This window comes from Heterodontus francisci, chromosome 2 (assembly GCF_036365525.1).
Source record: "Heterodontus francisci isolate sHetFra1 chromosome 2, sHetFra1.hap1, whole genome shotgun sequence".
Classification (NCBI taxonomy): Eukaryota; Metazoa; Chordata; class Chondrichthyes; order Heterodontiformes; family Heterodontidae; genus Heterodontus; species Heterodontus francisci.
The window spans coordinates 180,330,573-180,353,100 of NC_090372.1; the positions used below are offsets into that span (position 1 = coordinate 180,330,573).

At 43.4% G+C, this 22,528-nt stretch overlaps 1 protein-coding gene across 4 annotated transcripts in view; it reads left to right on the forward strand.

The window, feature by feature from the left end:
• The window catches only part of svila (supervillin a), a 390,378-nt gene that overhangs the window by 169,128 nt on the left and 198,722 nt on the right, over positions 1 to 22,528 (forward strand). For 3 of the 4 annotated variants that reach the window (XM_068014338.1, XM_068014349.1, XM_068014358.1), the window contains exons 1-3: positions 8,966 to 9,000; positions 20,315 to 20,372; positions 20,592 to 20,740. In XM_068014338.1, the coding sequence (XP_067870439.1) occupies positions 20,365 to 20,372; positions 20,592 to 20,740 (157 nt within the window). In that variant the 5' untranslated portion in view covers positions 8,966 to 9,000; positions 20,315 to 20,364. Of the gene's footprint in view, positions 1 to 8,911; positions 9,001 to 20,314; positions 20,373 to 20,591; positions 20,741 to 22,528 lie in introns of those variants that run through there. The other variant, XM_068014363.1, reaches the window with a different exon arrangement.

Consider the following 22,528-nt stretch of genomic DNA (forward strand, 5'->3'; position numbering starts at 1 on the left):
GTGATATGTTCATGGAAAGAAGAAGTTGAGGGAAGAGCCTATTCCTTTTAAAGAAAAGGAAAGGACTTGTATTTATATACAGCCTTTCATGTCATCAGGAGGTTCCAAGTGTTTCACAGTCAACCAAGTACTTTTGAAGTGTAGTCACTGTTGTAATATAGGGAAATCATAAGCTAGTTGTACAGTGTAACCAACAAGTGTTGGTTGCTGGAAGAACTCCGGCTCAGAGTTGATGATCTGGAATCTGAGCTTCAAACACTGCGGCACATCCGGGAGGGGGAAAGTTACCTGGACGTTTTGTTTCAGGAGGCAGTCACACCTGGTAGATTAAGTAATTCAAATTCAGTTGGTGATCAGGGACAACAGGGTGTGATTGCAAGTGAGGCAGGTAGGGGGATCCTGAGTTCAGGAGTGGAGGAGCCTCAGCCTTTGACCTTATCCAACAGGTACGAGATACTTGCTCCCTGTGTGGATGAGGAAAAGGGCTGCGGGGAGGATGAGCCAACTGACCATGGCACCATGGTGCAGAAGGCCATTCAAGAGGGGGGAGCAAAAAGAGAAGTGGTAGTTATAGGGGATTCTATAATTAGGGGGATAGATAGTATCCTTTGCAAGCCGGATCGGGAGTCCCGCATGGTGTGTTGCCTTCCCGGTGCCAGGGTGCAGGACATCTCTGACTGGCTTGAAAGGATATTGGAGCAGGAGGGGGAGGATCCTGTTGTTGTGGTCCAAGTTGGGACTAACAACATAGGCAAGGCTAGGATGGAGACCTGTTTGGGGATTATAAAGCACTAGGAACGAAATTGAGGAACAGGTCCTCGAGGGTCATAATCTCCGGACTACTGCCCGAGCCACGTGCAAATTGGCTTAGGGATGAGAATATTAGGGAAATAAACACGTGGCTAAGGGAGTGGAGTGGGAAAGAGGGGTTCCATTTCATGGGGCATTGGCATCAGTTTTGGAACCCGGGGGATCTGTACCGATGGGACGGTCTCCACCTGAACCGATCTGGAACCAGTGTTCTAGCGAAACGGATAAATAGGGTGGTCTCTAGGACTTTAAACTAGTGACTCGGGGGGGTGGGGGGGTGGTGGGGGGTGGTGAAGAGAAAGGGAAAATGACAGGGAGTATGATGGTAAATAAAAAGGTAAGCAGCAGGTTAACATGTGTGCAGGAGGGTTTAAGTTCAAGGCAGACTATGAAAGAAGCAGAAAGGAAGGATAACTCAGGAGTTATTATTAGAGATGTTGGAAATCATGAGGGTAAGAAAGCTAGGTGTACTGGACCAGAGGTGGTGAGCAGTCGGATGGACAGTATGCGTTCCGAGCCATTTGAGGGAGGCTCTATCATGCTGAGCAAGGAGTTTCTGATGGCGAAGCCCACTCCATGCTGTCTTGGTTCTTCAGGATCCCTGCCCTGCCAGAAGAAGGTGTAGTCTTGCTCTGCTAGAGAGCCACTCGCGGGGAGGCGAGTCTCCTGAAGTGCTGCAATGTCCACATTGAGTCTACTGAGCTCGTTGTTAATGATGGCGGTCTTCCGAGAATCGTTGATTTGTGTAAGGTCTTCCGACAGGCCAGGACACATAGTTCTGACGTTCCAGCTTGCAAAGCGAAGGGCTGGTACCTTCTTTCCTTTTTTCATGTTGTTTGGTGCGGTGTATCAGTCCACCTTTCGGGCAATGACCCTGAGCTCCAAGCACCCATTGAAGCAGGCAGACTGTGGCGGGACAGAACCTTATTGACCGGGGGCTGCCCGGTTTGAGGCGGGCGGTAGCTGTCCAGTGAGGTGCAATGACCTCTCCCACCGACAAAGGCAACCCGTGGCGCCCAGTTTCTACGCCAATTTATCTGGACTTATAACCCGTAACTGCTGCCTTCCGTGTTGTTTCAGTCGCTGTGAGGCAACTATGGAGTGACCTCTCCATGGAGCATGCCTGGGCAAATTTATGGAGGTTGAGAGTTGCCCAGTCGTCAAAACCCCCCTCTCGGCCTTTCTGGTGGGGTCCAAAGGAGTGCACCTCTGGTCCAGTACACCTACTCAGCATCTATGCTCCAACACTCTGTTCCGCACCTGAAGCTAAAGACCAGTTCTATGAACAACTCCATAACATCATTAGCAGCATCCCCAACACCGAACACCTATTCCTGCTGGGGGACTTTAATGCCAGGGTTGGGGCCGACCATGACTCATGGCCCTCCTGCCTTGGGCGCTATGGCGTTGGAAGGATGAATGAGAACGGGCAGAGACTGCTTGAGTTGTGTACCTATCATAACCTCTGCATCACCAACTCGTTCTTTCACACTAAACCCTGTCACCAGGTTTCATGGAGGCACCCAAGATCACGTCGTTGGCACCAGCTAGACCTCATTGTCACAAGGCGAGCCGCCTTAAACAGTGTTCAAATCACACGCAGCTTCCACAGTGCGGACTGCGACACCGACCACTCCCTGGTGTGCAGCAAGGTTAGACTCAGACCAAAGAAGTTGCATCATTCCAAGCAGAAGGGCCACCCGCGCATCAACACGAGCAGAATTTCTCACCCACAGCTGTTACAAAAATTTCTAAATTCACTTGTAACAGCCCTTCAAAACACTCCCACAGGGGATGCTGAGACCAAGTGGGCCCACATCAGAGACGCCATCTATGAGTCAGCTTTGACCACCTACGGCAAAAGTGCGAAGAGAAATGCAGACTGGTTTCAATCTCATAATGAAGAGCTGGAACCTGTCATAGCCGCTAAGCGCATTGCACTTTTGAACTACAAGAAAGCCCCCAGCGTTTTAACATCCGCAGCACTTAAAGCAGCCAGAAGTACTGCACAAAGAACAGCTAGGCGTTGCGCAAACGACTACTGGCAACACCTATGCAGTCATATTCAGCTGGCCTCAGACACCGGAAACATCAGAGGAATGTATGATGGCATGAAGAGAGCTCTTGGGCCAACCATCAAGAAGATCACCCCCCTCAAATCTAAATCGGGGGACATAATCACTGACCAACGCAAACAGATGGACCGCTGGGTTGAGCACTACCTAGAACTGTACTCCAGGGAGAATGCTGTCACTGAGACTGCCCTCAATGCAGCCCAGCCTCTACCAGTCATGGATGAGCTGGACATACAGCCAACCAAATCGGAACTCAGTGATGCCATTGATTCCCTAGCCAGCGGAAAAGCCCCTGGGAAGGACAGCATTACCCCTGAAATAATCAAGAGTGCCAAGCCTGCTATACTCTCAGCACTACATGAACTGCTATGCCTGTGCTGGGACGAGGGAGCAGTACCCCAGGACATGCGCGATGCCAACATCATCACCCTCTATAAAAACAAAGGTGACCGCGGTGACTGCAACAACTACCGTGGAATCTCCCTGCTCAGCATAGTGGGGAAAGTCTTTGCTCGAGTCGCTCTGAACAGGCTCCAGAAGCTGGCCGAGCGCGTCTACCCTGAGGCACAGTGTGGCTTTCGTGCAGAGAGATCGACTATTGACATGCTGTTCTCCCTTCGTCAGATACAGGAGAAATGCCGTGAACAACAGATGCCCCTCTACATTGCTTTCATTGATCTCACCAAAGCCTTTGACCTCGTCAGCAGACGTGGTCTCTTCAGACTACTAGAAAAGATCGGATGTCCACCAAAGCTACTAAGTATTATCACCTCATTCCATGACAATATGAAAGGCACAATTCAACATGGTGGCTCCTCATCAGAGCCCTTTCCTATCCTGAGTGGTGTGAAACAGGGCTGTGTTCTCGCACCCACACTTTTTGGGATTTTCTTCTCCCTGCTGCTTTCACATGCGTTCAAATCCTCTGAAGAAGGAATTTTCCTCCACACAAGATCAGGGGGCAGGTTGTTCAACCTTGCCCGTCTAAGAGCGAAGTCCAAAGTACGGAAAGTCCTCATCAGAGAACTCCTCTTTGCTGACGATGCTGCTTTAACATCTCACACTGAAGAATGCCTGCAGAGTCTCATCGACAAGTTTGCGTCTGCCTGCAATGAATTTGGCCTAACCATCAGCCTCAAGAAAACGAACATCATGGGGCAGGATGTCAGAAATGCTCCATCCATCAATATTGGCGACCACGCTCTGGAAGTGGTTCAAGAGTTCACCTACCTAGGCTCAACTATCACCAGTAACCTGTCTCTAGATGCAGAAATCAACAAGCGCATGGGTAAGGCTTCCACTGCTATGTTCAGACTGGCCAAGAGAGTGTGGGAAAATGGCGCACTGACACGGAACACAAAAGTCCGAGTGTATCAGGCCTGTGTCCTCAGTACCTTGCTCTACGGCAGCGAGGCCTGGACAACGTATGCCAGCCAAGAGCGACGTCTCAATTCATTCCATCTTCGCTGCCTTCGGAGAATACTTGGCATCAGGTGGCAGGACTATATCTCCAACACAGAAGTCCTTGAAGCGGCCAACACCCCCAGCTTATACACACGACTGAGTCAGCGGCGCTTGAGATGGCTTGGCCATGTGAGCCGCATGGAAGATGGCAGGATCCCCAAAGACACATTGTACAGCGAGCTCGCCACTGGTATCAGACCCACCGGCCGTCCATGTCTCCGTTATAAAGACGTCTGCAAACGCGACATGAAATCGTGTGACATTGATCACAAGTCGTGGGAGTCAGTTGCCAGCATTCGCCAGAGCTGGTGGGCAGCCATAAAGACAGGGCTAAATTGTGGCGAGTCGAAGAGACTTAGTAGTTGGCAGGAAAAAAGACAGAGGCGCAAGGGGAGAGCCAACTGTGCAACAGCCCCAACAAACAAATTTCTCTGCAGCACCTGTGGAAGAGCCTGTCACTCCAGAATTGGCCTTTATAGCCACTCCAGGCGCTGCTTCACAAACCACTGACCACCTCCAGGCGCGTATCCATTGTCTCTCGAGATAAGGAGGCCCAAAAGAAGAAAGAAGAAAGCTAGCATAAAGGCACTTTACCTGAATGCTTGTAGCATTCGTAACAAGGTTGATGAGTTAACGGCACAAATCATTGTGAATGAATATGATTTGGTAGCCATTACGGAGACATGGTTACAGATTGGTCACGACTGGGAGTTAAATATCCAGGGGTACCAGACTATTCGGAAGGACAGACAGGAAGGTAAGGGAGGTGGTGTAGCTCTGATATTCAAGGACGACATCAGGGCGGTGCTGAGAGATGATATAGGTTCTATGGAGAATGAGGTTGAATCCATTTGGGTGGAAATTAGAAATTCTAAGAAGAAAAAGTCATTGATAGGCGTAGTCTATAGGCCACCAAATAATAACATCACATTGGGGCGGGCAGTAAACAAAGAAATAACTAATGCCTGTAAAAATGGTACGGCAATTATCATGGGGGATTTTAATCTACATGTAGATTGGTCGAACCAGCTCAGTCAAGGTAGCCTTGAGGAGGGGTTCGTTGAGTGTATCCGTGATAGTTTTCTTGAACAGTATGTAATGGAACCGACTATGGAGCAAGCTATCCTAGATCTAGGCCTGTGTAATGAGACAGGAATAATTAATGACCTCATAGTTAGGGATCCTCTTGGAAGGAGTGATCACAGTATGGTTGAATTTAAAATACAGATGGAGAGTGTGAAGATAAAATCCAATACCAGGGTCCTGCGCTTGAACAAGGGGGACTACAATAGAATGAGGGAGGACTTGGCTAAAGTAGACTGGAAACAAAGATTTTATGGTGGGACAGTTGACGAGCAGTGGAGGACTTTCAAAGCAATTTTTCAAAGTGCTCAGCAAAAGTATATTCCAGTGAAAAGGAAGGACTGGAAGAAAAGGGGTAATCTGCCATGGGTGTCTAAGGAAATAAGGGAGGCTATCAAATTGAAAGAGAAGGCATACAAAGTGGCCAAAAACAGCATGAAACTAGAAGGTTGGGAAAACTTTAAAAGTCAACAGAAAGCCACAAAAAGAGCTATAAAGAAAAGTAAGATAGAACATGAGAAAAAACTAGCACAGAATATAAAGACAGATAGCAAAAGTTTCTATAAATATATAAAACGAAAAAGAGTGGCTAAAGTAAACGTTGGTCCTTTAGAGGATGAGAAGGGGAATTTAGTTATGGGATATGATGAAATGGCCGAGGCATTGAACAGGTATTTTGTATCAGTCTTCACAGTGGAGGACATTAATAACATGCCAGTAATTGACAAAGAGACAAACGTAGGTGAGGACCTTGAAACAATCATTATTACGGAAGAGGTAGTGTTGGGCAAGCTAATGGAGCTAAGGATTGATAAGTCTCCTGGCCCTGATGGAATGCATCCCAGGGTACTAAAAGAGATGGCGGGAGAAATAGCAGGTGCACTGGCGGTAATTTTCCAAAATTCGTTGGACTCTGGGGTAGTCCCAGCAGATTGGAAAACAGCAGATGTGACACCACTGTTTAAAAAGGGAGGTAGACAAAAGATGGGGAATTATAGACCGGTTAGCTTAACCTCTGTAGTGGGGAAGATGCTTGAGTCTATTATCAAGGAAGAAATAGCAGGGCATCTCGATAGAAATTGTCCCGTTGGGCAGACGCAGCATGGGTTCATGAAGGGCAGGTCATGCTTGACAAATCTTTTGGAATTCTATGATGACATTACGAGCTAGGTGGACAATGGGGACCCAGTGGATGTGGTGTACCTGGATTTCCAAAAGGCCTTCGACAAGGTGCCGCACAAGAGGCTGCTGCATAAGATAAGGAGGCATGGCGTTGGGGGTAAAGTATTAGCATGGATAGAGGATTGGTTGACTAACAGGAAGCAGAGAGTGGGGATAAATGAGTGCTATTCTGGTTGGCAATCAGTCACTAGTGGTGTGCCTCAGGGATCGGTGTTGGGACCGCAATTATTTACAATTTATACAGATGATTTGGGGTTGGGGACCACGTGTAGGGTGTCAAAGTTTGCAGATGACACTAAGATGAGTGGCAGACTGTGAAACTTTGCAGAGGAACATAGATACATTGAGTGAGTGGGCAAAGGTCTGGCAGATGGAATACAATGTTAATAAATGTGAAGTCATTCATTTTGGTAGGAGTAACAGTAAAAAGGATTATTACTTGAATGGTAAAAAGTTGCAGCATGCTGCTGTGCAGAGGGACCTAGGTGTCCTTGTGCATGAATCGCAGAAGGTTGGTCTGCAGGTACAGCAAGTAATTAGGAAGGCAAATGGAATTTTGTCCTTCATTGCTAAAGGGATTGAGTTTAAAAGCAGAGAGGTTATGTTGCAGCTGTATAAGGTACTGGTGAGGCCGCACCTGGAGTACTGTGTGCAGTTTTGGTCTCCTTACTTGAGAAAGGATGTACTGGCACTGGAGAGGGTGCAGAGGAGGTTCACTAGGTTGATTCCGGAGTTGAGGGGGTTAGCTTATGAGGAGAGACTGAGTAGATTGGGATTATATTCATTGGAGTTCAGAAGAATGAGGGGGGATCTTATAGAAACATACAAAATTATGAAGGGAATAGATAAGATACAAGTAGAGAGGATGTTTCCAATGGCAGGTGAAGCTCGGACAAGAGGGCATAGCCTCAAGATTAGAGGGAGCAGATTTAGGACTGAATTAAGAAGGAACTTCTTCACCCAGAGGGTTGTTAATCTATGGAATTCCTTGCCCAGTGAAGTAGTTGACGCTTCTTCAGTAAACGTTTTTAAAGCTAAGGTAGATATCTTTTTGAACAATAAAGGAATTAAGGGATACGGTGAGAGCGCGGGTAAGTAGATCTGAGTCCACGAAAAGATCAGCCATGATCTTATTGAATGGCGGAGCAGGCTCGAGGGGCTGGACGGCCTACTCCTGCTCCTAGTTCTTATGATCTTATGAGTGTTTAGGTTCTCATCTCTTATCTACCCCATTGATTAGCTTATTAAGAGTAATTTCTTGCGTCATTAATAAGGGCAATGAATGTTGATTTGCAGTATTGAAAGGGGACTTGCTGATTCTTTGGCAAGGAAGTAACAGCCAGTAAAGGTCTCTCGAAAAGTACTTAAATAGGTCTTGTGAAAGAGGTTAATGACCATTTTAAATTACTCCCTTTTTTAAAAACATGCACAATTGGCTTTATCAACTTGAGTAGTGACTGTAATGTATTCACTTCAGTGTGTGCCAATAACATATTACTACTGTTATTAGTATCTGATATGTTGCTAACTTCCAGAACAATTTAGCTCATGAAGTAAAATTGTCCCATTGACCTTTAGTATCAAATAATCAAATGAAATTAATTTTGTTATATTTGTATTTTCATGTAATTTTTTTCAAACATATTCTGCATTTGTACCTTTAATCATTTCTGTGTATCAGTACATTTATTTATTACTGCAATTGGAATTACCTAAACATACCAAAAGATGCTCCTACCAGCCAGAATATTGACCAGATTTAGCTCATGTATACAGTGCTTCTGTTGTTTGCAACAAAAAAGTATCATATTGGCATCAGTAAAAGTATTTTTTTCTCACCATTATTATCCAATATCTTGAAGATGTTGACTTCTCACTGGGTACAGTTCCACGAGTACAAAATCCTTGACAACAATTGTCAGGCTATTTAATCATGAAGGGCATTGCAACCAGTATTGGCACTACCTTCTGCAATGGCAACACATTACTTTCAGCAAGAGTTACTAGTTGGTTGAAGTGGAAGTCTGAGCTCAGTTTTCTTTTCCTTCATCCAGGAGTGCTGAGGCCAATTATAACATCCCTATCTGTTGAGATGAAATAATGCAGTACAGGACAGGAGTTGAACTTGGGATCTCAACGATCTGTGTGTCTCACCTGCTCATTGACAAACTCACTTATGATACTGGAATAGTTTCCTTTTGGATGTCATGAGTTTGCAATCCAATTTTTGGTGGCACAGAGGGTCGATCCAAAATGTGACGGTATACTACCAAAAAAGACTCTTGTTTTCATTTTAGTTTCCAGAAGGAGTTTTCTTTCGAAGACAAAGAAATTGCCAAGAAAACAAAAGATATCGACGCTCATCTACTTGCTGTACTTCCTAAAGGTTAGTAACATTTATACTGCTTTGAAGGAATTGAGTTTGTTTAACTTGGTGTAAAAGCAACCAATTCACTTGTTGACATTAAAGATCAATAGCCTTGGGAAGAGGGACAATTGATTGTGAGGTAAAGAAAGTCCCTTGAAATGAGATTAGATAAAGTTCTGTTTGAGGGCTGTCAAACTATGAATGTTCATTGGACAAAAAGGTACATAATTTGGATATAAATTTTCATTTTCCATGTCTCTATCAACAGCATGTGTTAATTATGCAGAACTCTGCAACTGAGGAAGAAATGGAAGGATTTATATTCTGAAATATACATTTGGGATAATTGTGCTTTTGATGACAGAATAGCCTTTCTTTCATTGCTCATCTCCACATAGCATAGCAGTGTAACCCAGTTTGATGTGTTCTGAGGTAACTACACAATAAGCATGCACATGAAAATGGCACAATGTAAGTTAGCAGTATTGCTCTTGGGTTTCCTTACCCTGTCATATGAAACCTCAGGAACTGTACCATTGAATCAGTAAATTTCCACCCACACACCCAAAAAATTATGATTCTTTGCTGCTGTCACCAAATGTTTGGGACAAAGTCCACAGTCTCATCACAGAAATAGTTAGATTAAATAGAGTTGATCCAAATGTTTGTGTTTTCTTTTAAAAAGTTTACAGCAGTCTAAGGTGCTGATATAAGCACCTCCACAAAATGTACAAGGCTGTCATTTATGCGAAGGGCCTTAAGCTGTATGATAGTATCAGTGACTAATCCTGTATTCACTAAATGCCTATGTGGAGAGCAAATAAAGCTGGTGAAAACAAACAGATTATCTTATCCAAGGGGCTAAGATGCAAGTTGGAATTCTACACTCAGCAGAGAATGTGCCCCAAGGGAACTGTGATTGTACAGTATGCCCTCTGGCACTGACCCATGTAAGTGAACTGCAGCTCATATTTTAGATCAACTGCGTTTGATTTTGCATTCTGCCAAAACAGTCCTTGCAGCTCATCCAGCATTTTAAAACTGGATCTCGTTTGTTCCTTTCCCTTAAGAAACTGTTTTATCTGGTACCACATAGGAATATTGTTTCCACTATTTAGGTGCTCTTAAATTTTCATTTTTGTGCAAAACAATTTACATAATTCCAGGAGCTCCTTATGGTGCAAAGAACCAAGACAAATCCAAACTACTGCCACTTTGCAGGAAAGAAGCCTAGGACACAACCAAGGATAATTTTACCTATTTCACAACTGCTTCTTGCACGAAGTTTCCACTTGTTTAGCACATGGATGAACCTGCATATATTCATTATAAAATACCATCCATATTGAATCAAAGAACATTGCCTTTGGTAGATTGGATTGATATGGAACAGGAGATCGGGCCTATCCTCTCAAATTTTACCCTACTTTGGTGCCACAGTGTTTGGAGAATGCAGAATGATGAAGCGATAGATTAACTTCCTGGTGGAGTCTTCATTTTTCAAATAATATGCAACCTCCACAGACTGTGATTTCTACTGACTCATTCCAGCAGTCTCTGCAAGTTTTAGGAGGCAGGGTGACCCAGTGTGTTAAATGATTAGGGGCTGAATTTTTAGGCCTCAATGGAGGTAGGCGGTTACGTAATTTCATGCCGTGGGCGGCTCAGTGGCGCAGTGGTTAGCACCGCAGCCTCACAGCTCCAGCAACCCAGGTTCAATTCTGGGTACTGCCTGTGCAGAGTTTGCAAGTTCTCCCTGTGACCGCGTGGGTTTTCACCGGGTGCTCCAGTTTCCTCCCACCGCCAAAAACTTGCAGGTGATGGGTAAATTGGCCATTATAAATTGCCTCTAGTGTAGGTAGGTGGTAAGGAATATGGGATTACTGTCGGGTTAGTATAAATGGGTGGTTCCTGGTCGGCACAGACTCGGTGGGCCGAAGGGCCTGTTTCAGTGCTGTATCTCTTTAAAAAAAACTTGGTCAATGTTTTGAGTCATGGACGGCAGTGCGTGAACTTGCAAAAAGGAATTTTCAAATTAATTCACTAAAATTTCAGTTATGGAGTCATAGAATTTAAAACATAAAAGGAGTTTGCTCTTCCTTTGGAACAGACGTCTATTACAACAACAACTTGCATTTAATTGTGCCTTTAACCTAAACAGATGTCCCAAGGTGCTTCACAGGAATGTAATTATCAAAAAATTGATAGTGCCAAAGAGGGAAACATCAGAACAGCTTGGTCAAAGAGATAAGTTTTAAGGAGTATATTAAAGGACCAGAGAAAAGGAGGAGAGGTTTAAAGAAGTAGTTCAAGCATTTAGGGCCTAGACAGGTGAAGGGATGGCGGCCAATGATGTGGCAAAGGAAATAACAGCTCTGGATGTCCTAGTGCACGAATTGCAAAAGGTTACTATGCAGGTACAGCACGGAATTAGGAAAGCTAATAGAATGTTATCGTTTATCACAAGGGAAATTGAATACAAAAGTAGGGAGGTTATGCTTCAGCTATACAAGGCACTGGTGAGACCACATCCAGAGTACTGTGTACAGTATTGGTCTCCTTATTTAAGGAAGGATGTAGATACGTTGGAGGCAGTACAGAGGTTTACTAGACTAATACCTGGAATGGGCAGGCTGTGTTATGAGGAAAGATTATAGACAAGCTAGGCTTGTATCTGCTGGAATTTGGAAGAGTAAGAGGCGACTTGATTGAAACATGTAAGATCCTGAGGGGCCTTGACAGGGTGGATGTGGAAAGGATGTTTCCCCTTGTGGGAGAATTTCGAACTAGGGGTCACTGTTTAAAAATAAGGGGGCACCCATTGAAGACAGATGAAAATAAATTTTTTCTCTGAGGGTCGTGGATCTTTGGAATTCTCTTCCGCAAAAGTCGGTGGAAGCAGAGTCTTTAAATATTTTTAAGGCTGAGGTAGATATATTCTTGATGAGCAAGGGGGTGGAAGGTTATAGGGGGTAGGTGGAAATGTGGAGTTATCAGTTCAACCATGAACTTATTGAATGGCGGAGCAGGCTCGAAGGGCCGAGTGGCCTTCTCCTAATTAGTTTGGTTGTATGTAAAAGATGCCACTGTTCTCGGAGGGTTTTAGGGCTGGAGGAAGTTGCAGAGATAGGGAAGGGTGAGGTCATAGAGGGATTTGAGCATAAGGATAGCAATTTTTAATTTGAGTCTATTTGGTGGAGATAGTCAATTCTGGAGGTAACTAGCACAGATGAGGGTTTCAGTAGATGGGCAGAGGCCAAGCTGGGCAATATTGCAGAGGTGGGAGTTGCCAGTCGGTGATGGAGAGAATATGGGTTTGGAAGCTCAGTTCATGGTCAAATAGATCACTGAGCTTGAAAACAGTCTGGTTCAGCCTGAGATGGTGGCAAGGAAATGGTAGTTTTGGCGGAAGCTGAAGACCATGGTTTCAGTGTTTCCAATGTTTAATTGAAGGAAATTTCTGATCGTCCAGTACTAGATGTACGATAAGCAGAGAGACAAATCAGAGGTATTGGAGGAGTCGAGAGAGGTGATGAAATAGAGCTGGGTGTCATCAGTGTATATTTGGAAACTGATACTCTGTTTTCAGATGATGCCACCAAGGTCTTTCTTTCTTTCTTTCTTTCTTTTGGGCCTCCTTATCTCGGTGCAGAATGTAGAAGAGAAATAGTCCACTCTAATCCCACTTGGCTGCCCTTTCCTCATATCTTTTTTTATTCCTTCTTAATTTTCTTTTAAATGATATTAGTTGACACCTCAGTAGCCACTTGAGGTTAAATATTCCATGCTCTAATAATCCTCAGCACGAAAAGATATCTGAATCAATGTCTTTCGTTACTGATTTATCAGCCAGTACAATCTTTTGTCCTCAGGGATAATGTACTCGTCTAAAATAAAGCACTTCAGTGATTGGGGAGGGGAAAGAGAGGTTAGAGCTTTTTAATTGCCTGTTTCATGTTTGCCATCAAGCTCATTTCTCCTCCCAAATGCTAGCTCCATTTCTATTTTAAAAGGCAGATGAATTTTTGAAAGCTGTATTCAAGGTCCCCCTGTAAAAATGTTAACTGGTTTCACTGCGTATGAATTTATTACAGCACTTTGAAAAGTCCACAGGTGAAATAAATGATTGCCAGTGGACCTAATGCATCGAAAGCAACCTTTAAGCAGCTATCATAATTTATTAAAAATAGTCACGGTAAAGTTCTGGAATGTATTCAATCTTTTGTGAAATAATTAAACTATTCTGGATTTTGGAAATAAGTAGTTTATTATAGCTTGAAATATGAGCTAATTCACTACATAATGCCATTGTGTGACCCGGAACTGCAGTGGAGATGATGCCTAATGACTTCAACGGTTAAAGCAGCATTTCTTAGGAAAACTGGGTTAACTCTCTGGAGTGCTGGATTTCCCGAGCAACTTCCGAAAAAAATGAAACTGAATTGAATTCCAGTTCTGAATATCCTAAACATAAGAAATTTGATAAAATTCTATACTCACAGTAAGCTTTTAAAATTGTTTTGACTTGTGCAAATAAGGATTTGAACATTGTTACAATGATGGCAATTGGAGCTACCTCTCTGAATTAGTCCAATGCCGTAAGACACTCACTCTAGAAATTACATTACTTTGTGAAAACACAGTGCACTCCTATATAAACCAACAACTTATATTTGTATAGCACCTTTAGCATAATAAAACGTCCCAAGGCATTTCACAGGAGCATTGTAAAACAAAATGTGACACAGAGCCACATGAGGACATATAGGTCAGATGACCAAAAGCTTGATCAAAGATGTAGGTTTTAAGGAGCATCTTAAAGGAGGAAAGTGAGGTAGGGAGGGAATTCCAGAGCTTGGGGCCCAGGCAAATGAAGGCACGGCCACCAATGGTGGAGCGATTAAAATTGGGGATGCCCAAGGGGCCAGAATTAAAAGATCACAGATATCTTGGAGGGTTGTTGGGCTGGAGCAGATTACCGAGATGAGGAGAGGTGAGGCCATGGAGGGATTTGAAAATAAAGTTGAGAATTTTAGAATCAAGGTGTTGCTAGGCGGGAGCCAATGTAGGTCAGTGAGTACAAGGGTGATCGGTGAAAAGGGACTTGGTGCAAGTTAAGACATGGACAGTGGAGTTTTGGATGACCTCTACAATATTTGGATCTTTAGAAAACATTATGTAGGATGACTATTTTGCATTTACAGTACGAAATTGAGTAAGAACAGATTTGAAATATTCCAATATCATTAGTACGAACAGTAAGTACTAATCAAAATGCAGTTTGAAGGATGGAGATATCAACTATGAGTCTGGCAGAAAATCATTTAAGAGAAAAGGAGAGCGAGTAAGATCATAAATCTGCCTCTTTTCCCCTCCCAGGCTGCTGAGTAGTATTTTCCAGTAATGAGATCTATTTTTCAGAAATTTTGCACATTATGTGCTTTTTTTTTTAACTGTACTTAGTGCATGATGAAAAAAGGTACCAGCTAGAGTCTTGCAATGTTTCTAAACATGGGTTGCATAACTGTGCTGCATAAGATACTGCGACAAGGACAGATTTCTCTCTGAATTGCCCTCAGCAATTGGAAACACAAGGGTTTGGAAAAATAATATGGCAGTATGACCAAAAGATTACTAATTTACCTACGACCCATTGCATGCTCCAGCAAGGGTTGGTTAATTGTGTTTAAAGTATCTCAGTACACTAGACAAGAGTTCTGAGTGGAGGCACCATCTGGGAACAGTTACCATAATTTGGAAAGCAACGATAACTAGTAACTGTACCATTCCTTACATAGGAAGGGCATCTCCTAAAGCATTACAGATTAGCAAGTGTTAAGGACACTGTGTGACAGGGAACAGAATATATTTAAGTGCAGTTGAGGTGTACGACTGCGAGCAATTGGAGAGAGAAATCTATAGTAAACTTTGGAAAACAGGGATGAGATAAGTTTTGAGAAGGCGTTCCAGAGGGTATGGGGATGATAACTGAAGACTGGTCAGCACCAGGGCTGTCAAAGAAGACTTGAAGCAAGAAGTAAATTAATATCACAAGAATGAAGATCACAAGCAGGGGCACAGGGCTGCAGGAATCCATTGAGGTAGGATGAGGTGAGGCCATGTACACCTTTGGAGGGAAGTTAATCTTTAAATTACCTCGTAAAGGCATAGGGAGCTTGGTGAGGGCCGTGGTAGTGGAATTGTGAGTCCTCAAGTAGGTAAGAGCACTGTGGCATTCTGGATGCTGGAGATGAGGATATCAGCTGGGAGAGCTTTAAAAAGCTTGGCCTTGCGATGAAAATCACATAAAACCTTTCCTTTGGACAGATACAAAATGTTGAGATGTAGTTGTAGCATCTCAGATTCTTAAATCAATCTTCCATGTGTATTCTAAGTGTCAGCATCTCTTATGGTGCTTCCCACTCAACCCAACAATGTTTCTTTGATGTTGTAGGAGGAGGAATATAATCTAGCAATGGCAAGATATAGAATTTGCTGACCACTAATTATTGTCAGTGGTGATCAGTAGGACTTGGCTTTGCAAAGCAAGAGTTAGCAGTTCTTTTTGGGGGTGGATAGAAATTCTTCTGTTGAGTTATTATTTTTTTCTTTTGCAGTACTGAACATGTCAGGATCCTGATGCCATCCCCCATGGAGAGGGGAATAGCAGCCATCAAAACATTTAAAACAAGGTGTAATTTCCTGAGGCACCCTTGTGAAGATATTGCAGTGAAACTGGCACCGACTTTTTACCTAAGTCAGAAGGTTTTGGGTTCAAGCTGCACTCCTGATACTTGAGCACATAATCTAGGCTGGCACTTTAGTGCTGTACTGAGGGAGTGCTGCATTGTCAGATGCCAGCTTTCATAAGGGATGTTAAATTTTCTGCTCTCTGAGGAGGATGTAAAAGATGTCATGGCAGTATTCAAAGAAGACTAGAGGAATTCTCCCAGTGTCCTAGCCAACATTTATCCTTCAGCCAACACTTAAGAAAACAGATGATCTATTTGTGCTTGTAGCTTACCAACCTTATTCACCATACTTTTGTGCGTTTACATGCCTGCATTGTAAGCCTGTCTTTGTATTCTTCGTAGTCCTTCTTAATGTGCTAACCAACACTATCATTCCTTTATGCACCTTGCTCTTTTTTTTTCTACTTCTGTATGCTGGTGCCCAACTCCTGCCAATTTAGTTTAAACCGCCCCCCACCCCAAACCACACTAGTGAACCTCACCATGAGCATATTGGTCCCAATCCTGTTGAGGTGTAACCAAACCCTTTTGAATAGGTGGCTCTTGCCCAGAATTTGTCCCAATAGCCCAAGAATCTGAAGCTCTCCCTCCTGCACTATGCCTCAAACCATGTACTGATCCTCCCTATCTACTCTTGCCAGAGCGTGGCACTGGGAGTAATCCAGCAATGACTACCTTCGAGGTCTTACTTTTTAAATTCCTCCCTAGCTCCTGAAAATCTGACCATAGAACCTCAATACCTGCCATCTCTATGTTGTTGGTACTGATGTGTACCACAACTTCTGGCTCACTCCCTTCCGCTGGCAGAATATTCTGCACGCTCTCTGATGTCGTTTACCTGGGCAACAGGGAGGCAACACATCATGTGGGACTCAGGATGACGGTTACAGAAATGCCTGTCTGTCCCTTCAACTATGGAATTTCCTATAACGACTGCGTTTCTACTCTTTGCGGTTCCCTCCTGTGCAGTCCCTTGCCCATTGCTGCCCCGCAGTCTCCAAAGCTGAGTACTGGTTTGAGAGTGACACACACCCCAAAGAATCCCGAACACTTCTGCCTCTTCAGAAATACTAGTCTGCACCATTTTGGGTAGACAACAATTTTGTTTTTTTTTTGCTCAAATGAAACAAGTCAATGCATTAGGATGTTAAAGTAAAGCAGCCAGGATAATAGATATTTCCTCCAATAGCACTTAGAAGATCAGATCATTTCCACAGTGAAAGCTTGTAGTAATTTCATGATCAATCATTTGCTGGAAACCTGAAACATTCCTATGCCAAAACTTTGTGCAACCGATCGGGCTTCTACAGGTCAATTTGTTTTAACTTTTGCTATTTGAGCCAATTTATTCAACAAAATGATATTCAACTACTTAATTCGCAGGTGTCCTTGACTGTCCTTGAGAGTAGAAATAGCAGTAATGGGCCTGATACTGGAAATCCATGACCTTTCAGGAACTTGTTTGAGAATTTTTCAGTTCGGAATTGATTTCGAGCACGAATGTCCGAAGAGCTGATTTGAAGTGACATAGCTGGCGACAGAGTAGGTTTCTTTCCAAGCCCTCCTGGATCTCCTGCGGTATTACATTCGACACAAGGCAGGCTGTGGATGAGGTGGGGATATGGAATGAGTTGCTAAGAGGAATTATTTGAGATTTTATCAGTGAAGGAAAGGATTTGAGGTGCAATAAGGGTCTGTTTTCAGAATGTTAATAGATGGATTATTTAAATATTTGAACTTACTTTTAAATTGCTCACAGATGAAGCATACGTAGTCTAAGATACTTGTTTTGTCAGATCTCTATCTCACTTTCTTCTTCTGTGTATCACTGTTTGTCAAAACCCCATATACCAAATGAGAAATATTAATTTCATTGGTTGGAAACTTACATTAGACTTTTAATGGGGAAAAAATCCTACAGATTAAAAAAAAAACTAGCAGCCAAGATGGCCACTGTAATTTACATCTGAAATACCAGGAGATTGAATTGCAGCCAGAAGTCTGAGAAGCCCTGGACCCAGAACAATGGCTTGCTCTAAGTAATTGAATTACCTAGGATTGCTTCATTAGCACAGCAGTCAAGGATATCCTGACCCATTGACTTTGAAAGAGCAAACCCCTCCAAGTGTAAATATTGGCATCCTGGAGCCTGTGGAACCAATTCTGAACCTTGCATCTCATTAAAAACAAAGGGATTGAGAGAAGCATGTGCCCATCTTTGAAAAAACAGAAGTTTTGTTACACTCAGGAAAGACAAACAGTAACTCAAAGTGTGCAGCAGCAAAAAGCTGCGTGCTTCCCTTTCTCTCCCTCTCTCTCTCCCCAGAAAACATCAAGTTTGGAAACCATCTGCAACTGTGGACCCTCCAAGCCTACAGACTGCTACAACCAGCAACCAGGGGAAGAGAGCCAACTACAATTCTGCCTTCAAGAAAACCCTGTGCAAAGCAGGCCAACCACGAAGTGCACTTTGACCAGTGAGGACTTCAAGAATACAACTTCAGCCAAGGACTACCGGATCACCCACTTCAGGGACTGTGTATTTAAGTTCCATTTACTCTGGACTTTAATCCAACCACCAAATCTGTTTTTCCCTCTGTACTGTGTGTGCGTGCGCGCGCGTGTGTGTGAGAGAGAGTCTCGTGTGACTGTAGTGTATTCTTAAATCGGGATTACAGTGTCAAGTACAATAAACTTACCTCTTTTGTGTTTAAACTCAAGAAAACCTGTATGATTGGTTCTTTCACGATCACAGTAAAGGTAAAGAGGAAAACTCTCAGAGGTGGTAAGCACAACCACTGTTTAAAAGAAATTAAACCCTGTTGCGGTCAAATAAGAGGAAGGGCAAGAGGGGAGCCTGAGACCCCCTCCTTACCTGGCCATAACACAGTTATTTGGTTTTCTCCAAGTGTTTGTGGTTTTTTTTATCCATTCCTTCTATGTTTATTTTTCACTTGATCAAATTACTCTGGGGAAAATGCCAGAGGAACCATCACAGAGTGGTTTGGGTGTCTCCAGCTGGCTGAGTGATGTTTGCAGTGTCCAGTCTTGGACAGCAGATAGTGTTCTGGATGAGGAAACCAAAATGGCTTAATTTGGGGCCTGGGCATCAAATCTTGTTTTTTAAGTTCTAGAGGTCCATTTTAACTGAAGTAAGTATAGACACCAGTACTCCTCTATATTACAGTCCATGGGCTGGATTTTGTTCCCAGCTCGACGTCTGGTTCCGTGGCAGGGTCGGGGCCAGAGAATTGGAGCGGCAGCGGCCGCCACAGAGCCCAGCGCCGAAATTGCCGGGCCCGATCTTCCCAGCAGCCAGGAAGCTCCGTGGCGGCCCCTCTGCCGCTCTGTGATCGACCGGAGTTAGTATATGTAAATTACATCTGTGCAAGAATTAAAATGTAAACCGCAACGATCTTACCTTCAGTTCCCAATCTTCAGCGCGACATGCAGCACTTGCGCGGCTTCACTTTCCCATCTAGGGAAAGCTGGTGCCACCAAGGTGGGGAAGGGTGAACTCTGCACCCTGATGGATACTGGGGGAGGGGTGAACTCTGCACCCTGATGGATATTGGGGGAAGGGGTGAACTCTGCACCCTGATGGGTATTGGGAGAGTGGTGAACTCTGCACCCTGATGGATATTGGGGGAAGGGGTGAACTCTGCACCCTGATGGGTATTGGGGGAGGGGTGAACTCTGCACCCTGATGGGTATTGGGGGAGGGGGAAGGGGTGAACTCTGCACCCTGATGGGTATTTGGGGAGGGGGAAGGGGTGAACTCTGCACCCTGATGGGTATTGGGGGAGGGGGAAGGGGTGAACTCTGCACTCCGATGGGTATTGGGGAAGGGGTGAACTCTGCACGCTGATGGTTATTGGGGGAGGGGGAAGGGGTGAACTCAGCACTCCAATGGGTATTGGAGGAGGGGGAAGAGGTGAACTCTGTGTTATGTTGTGCTGTTCCCAGGGCTGGCAGTCTTTTAAAATTGGCGCCAGCACCTACTCTTTGCACAGGTGACACCGTGAACAGCATCACTGAGGCCGCCCCGCCACATGATTTTGGCGGGGGTGGGGTGGGGGGGGGGGGGGAGGTGGCGGCTGCCGTCAATATGTAAAGTGACTGCCTGCTTTGTAATCGTGGCGGCGCCGGTCCTGTGGAGGACGGCCGCCATATTCTGCACCCGCTGCCACTCCCATGTGTTCAATCTGTTCTTTGCAAGCTTCTCTCGAGTCTATTGCATAGAGCAGAATGGATAGGCTAGGGTGATAGAAGTCAGGGGATCCCTTTAGGGAGTCCTTTTAGCAGCAACTGCAGAAATCTCTGCCAGTTCTGCTGATCATATGAAAACAAAAGAGGGCATCACAACAGGAACTGTATAAATAAACACAAATAACAGGATCAAGATGAATCTAAATTATGTATTTGCTGTTGAATGAATAACACCACTTGCCTGGAATCTTTTCTACTCTACAGTTGTGATTATTGAATGGCATTATGTATACTAACCAAAATGCTCATGAAGGTCTCTTTTGGTGAGGGTCTTGAATTCTGACATGCTTTTATGTATTACTGTTTCTTAGTTTCAGAACTTCGAAAACTTTTTGAAGCTGGTCAAAAATCCACTGTGGAAATGAACAGGTATTGAGGGAATTTTAATAATGTTTAAGTTTGGATGGAATAATTAAAATGCCAATAAATGGGTTACACTTTAACTTGTATGTAAATGCAGTATTGGCATAATTGAGCCGTTCAGAGTGTTTTTGCACTCCATGCATTTTCCTTGTGGATCATTTTCTGAAATTATTTTGATAGGCTACGCTTTTTTAGTGTTTTCAACTCTCAATCTATTCTGTGCAGGAAAGAAAGAATTGCTAGGCGTTTGGAAGGAATTGGAAGTGATACACAGCCAGTGTTACAGAATTGTCGTGAATTAGTTACTCATCGCCTGCTAGAGGAAGATACTCCTAGATACACACGAGCTTCTGATGCTTGCAGTCCACCCCTAGGTAAGAGGGTTTTTATAATTGTCCAATGGGATTCTTTAATCAAAAACCTTTTTCCCCTCTAATGTTTCCCAATGAAGGCAATAAAGAATAATTTTATTTATTTGTGTTTTGCAGTTCTCAAGTTCTCTATTTTTTTTTAAATAAAGCACAAACAGCTTCTTCCAACAATGTTGTATGGTAAATGACAACAGTAGCCTTTTTTTATAAATTGATATAGAGATTAGCTCTCCTTCTGTCCTCCAAGAACTTTGTATGTTTCTGAAGCAAGTTCTGAAAGATCCTTAATCGATGTCAAAACTGGCATATGGATAATATACTTGTGTAAAAGTAACACCAACTTTACTAATAAATTAACATTGATTGATTAGCTGTACAAACTGAAGTAAAGTGATAAACCATCTTTGGCTCCGTTTTTAATAAAGTAAAATGATAAAATGTGCTCTGGATGTTGTGTTTGGTCACTTTAAAAAGACTGAAATGGTAATTTATAACCACAATGGGTGGTAGAAGTTTGGAACATTCATCCGCAAAATGGCAATTGATGCTAAATAAATTGTTAATTTTAAACCTGAGATTGATAGATCTTTGTTAACCAAAGGTATTAAGGGATATGGGGCAAAGACGGGTCTGTGGAGTTAGTTTGCAGATCAGCCATGATCTCATTGAATGGCAGAACAGGCTCGAGGGGTTAAATGGTTTATGTCTGCTGCTATGTTCCAGACATTGGAATAGAAACAGAAAACCTTTTTGTGGTTTTAATAAGCTTGAGATTCTTTTGCTCCAGTAAGACCAAACTTAAAATAAATTTGCTCATAAATCCAGTCATAACTGGAGTAGCTTAAGGAGGGGTTAATAATAAGTATTGTGAAACAGAAAAGTATTCCAAAAGAGTAAGCTCAGGAGAGGGTATGAGTCATATACCTGGGGCAAATTGAGGAGAAGGATACAGAAGATAAGAATAAATACAATGGAAAAATGCACTAATCAGCATCAAGCTTACTATTTTGCATACCAAGTTGTGAGGCACGAGGAATTAAATCAGGGGATCTAAAGATATTTGAATAAAGATACACGATATTGTAGTGTTGATGGAAACTTAATATATAAAATTTACAGGGAATAAACAGAGTTGGGTGGCCTTGTTAATAAGGGTGCCATTATAGCGTAGAAAGGAAAGTTTTTATTGACCCAGATGGAAGCCTCAATTTTAACCTATCTACCCAGTGGGAATAGGAAAGCTTTGGGTCGGTTGTCCCTCTTGCACCCTGCTAAACTTTACTCTCCATTGATGTCAGAAGAGCATAAAATCAGACAGGTTGTAAATGGGGCATCTGAACCATTGGGCGAGTTAGGATAAAATGAGAACTAAAGTGTATCTTGGCTGAAGGTACCATATTGGAAGTACATTATAGATCACTGAACAACAAGAAAAATCTCTAGAATGAGATTTTGAGAATATTTTGAGAGATTTGCAGCAGTAACAGTCATTTTAGGGGAGTTAAACTACCCTAAAGTAGCCCGAGATAAGACAGATGTTTGTGCTTATAATTGGGAGGGCTTCTTGGAATACGGCAATGTTGACTTGAGGTAGGTGCAAATGGATGTGTAGGAGAACCCAACAGGGGTGTGCAAGAGCCACTACTGCAGATATGCATTCAGAAGGATGTGTTATGAAAGTTAATGGGACCAAAACATTTTAAAAAGCTCACCAGGCCAAGGTGGAATGCACCCTGCAGTAGAATTCTGAAAGAGGTTGGAAGGGAATCAGTAGAGCCGCTAACCGTAATT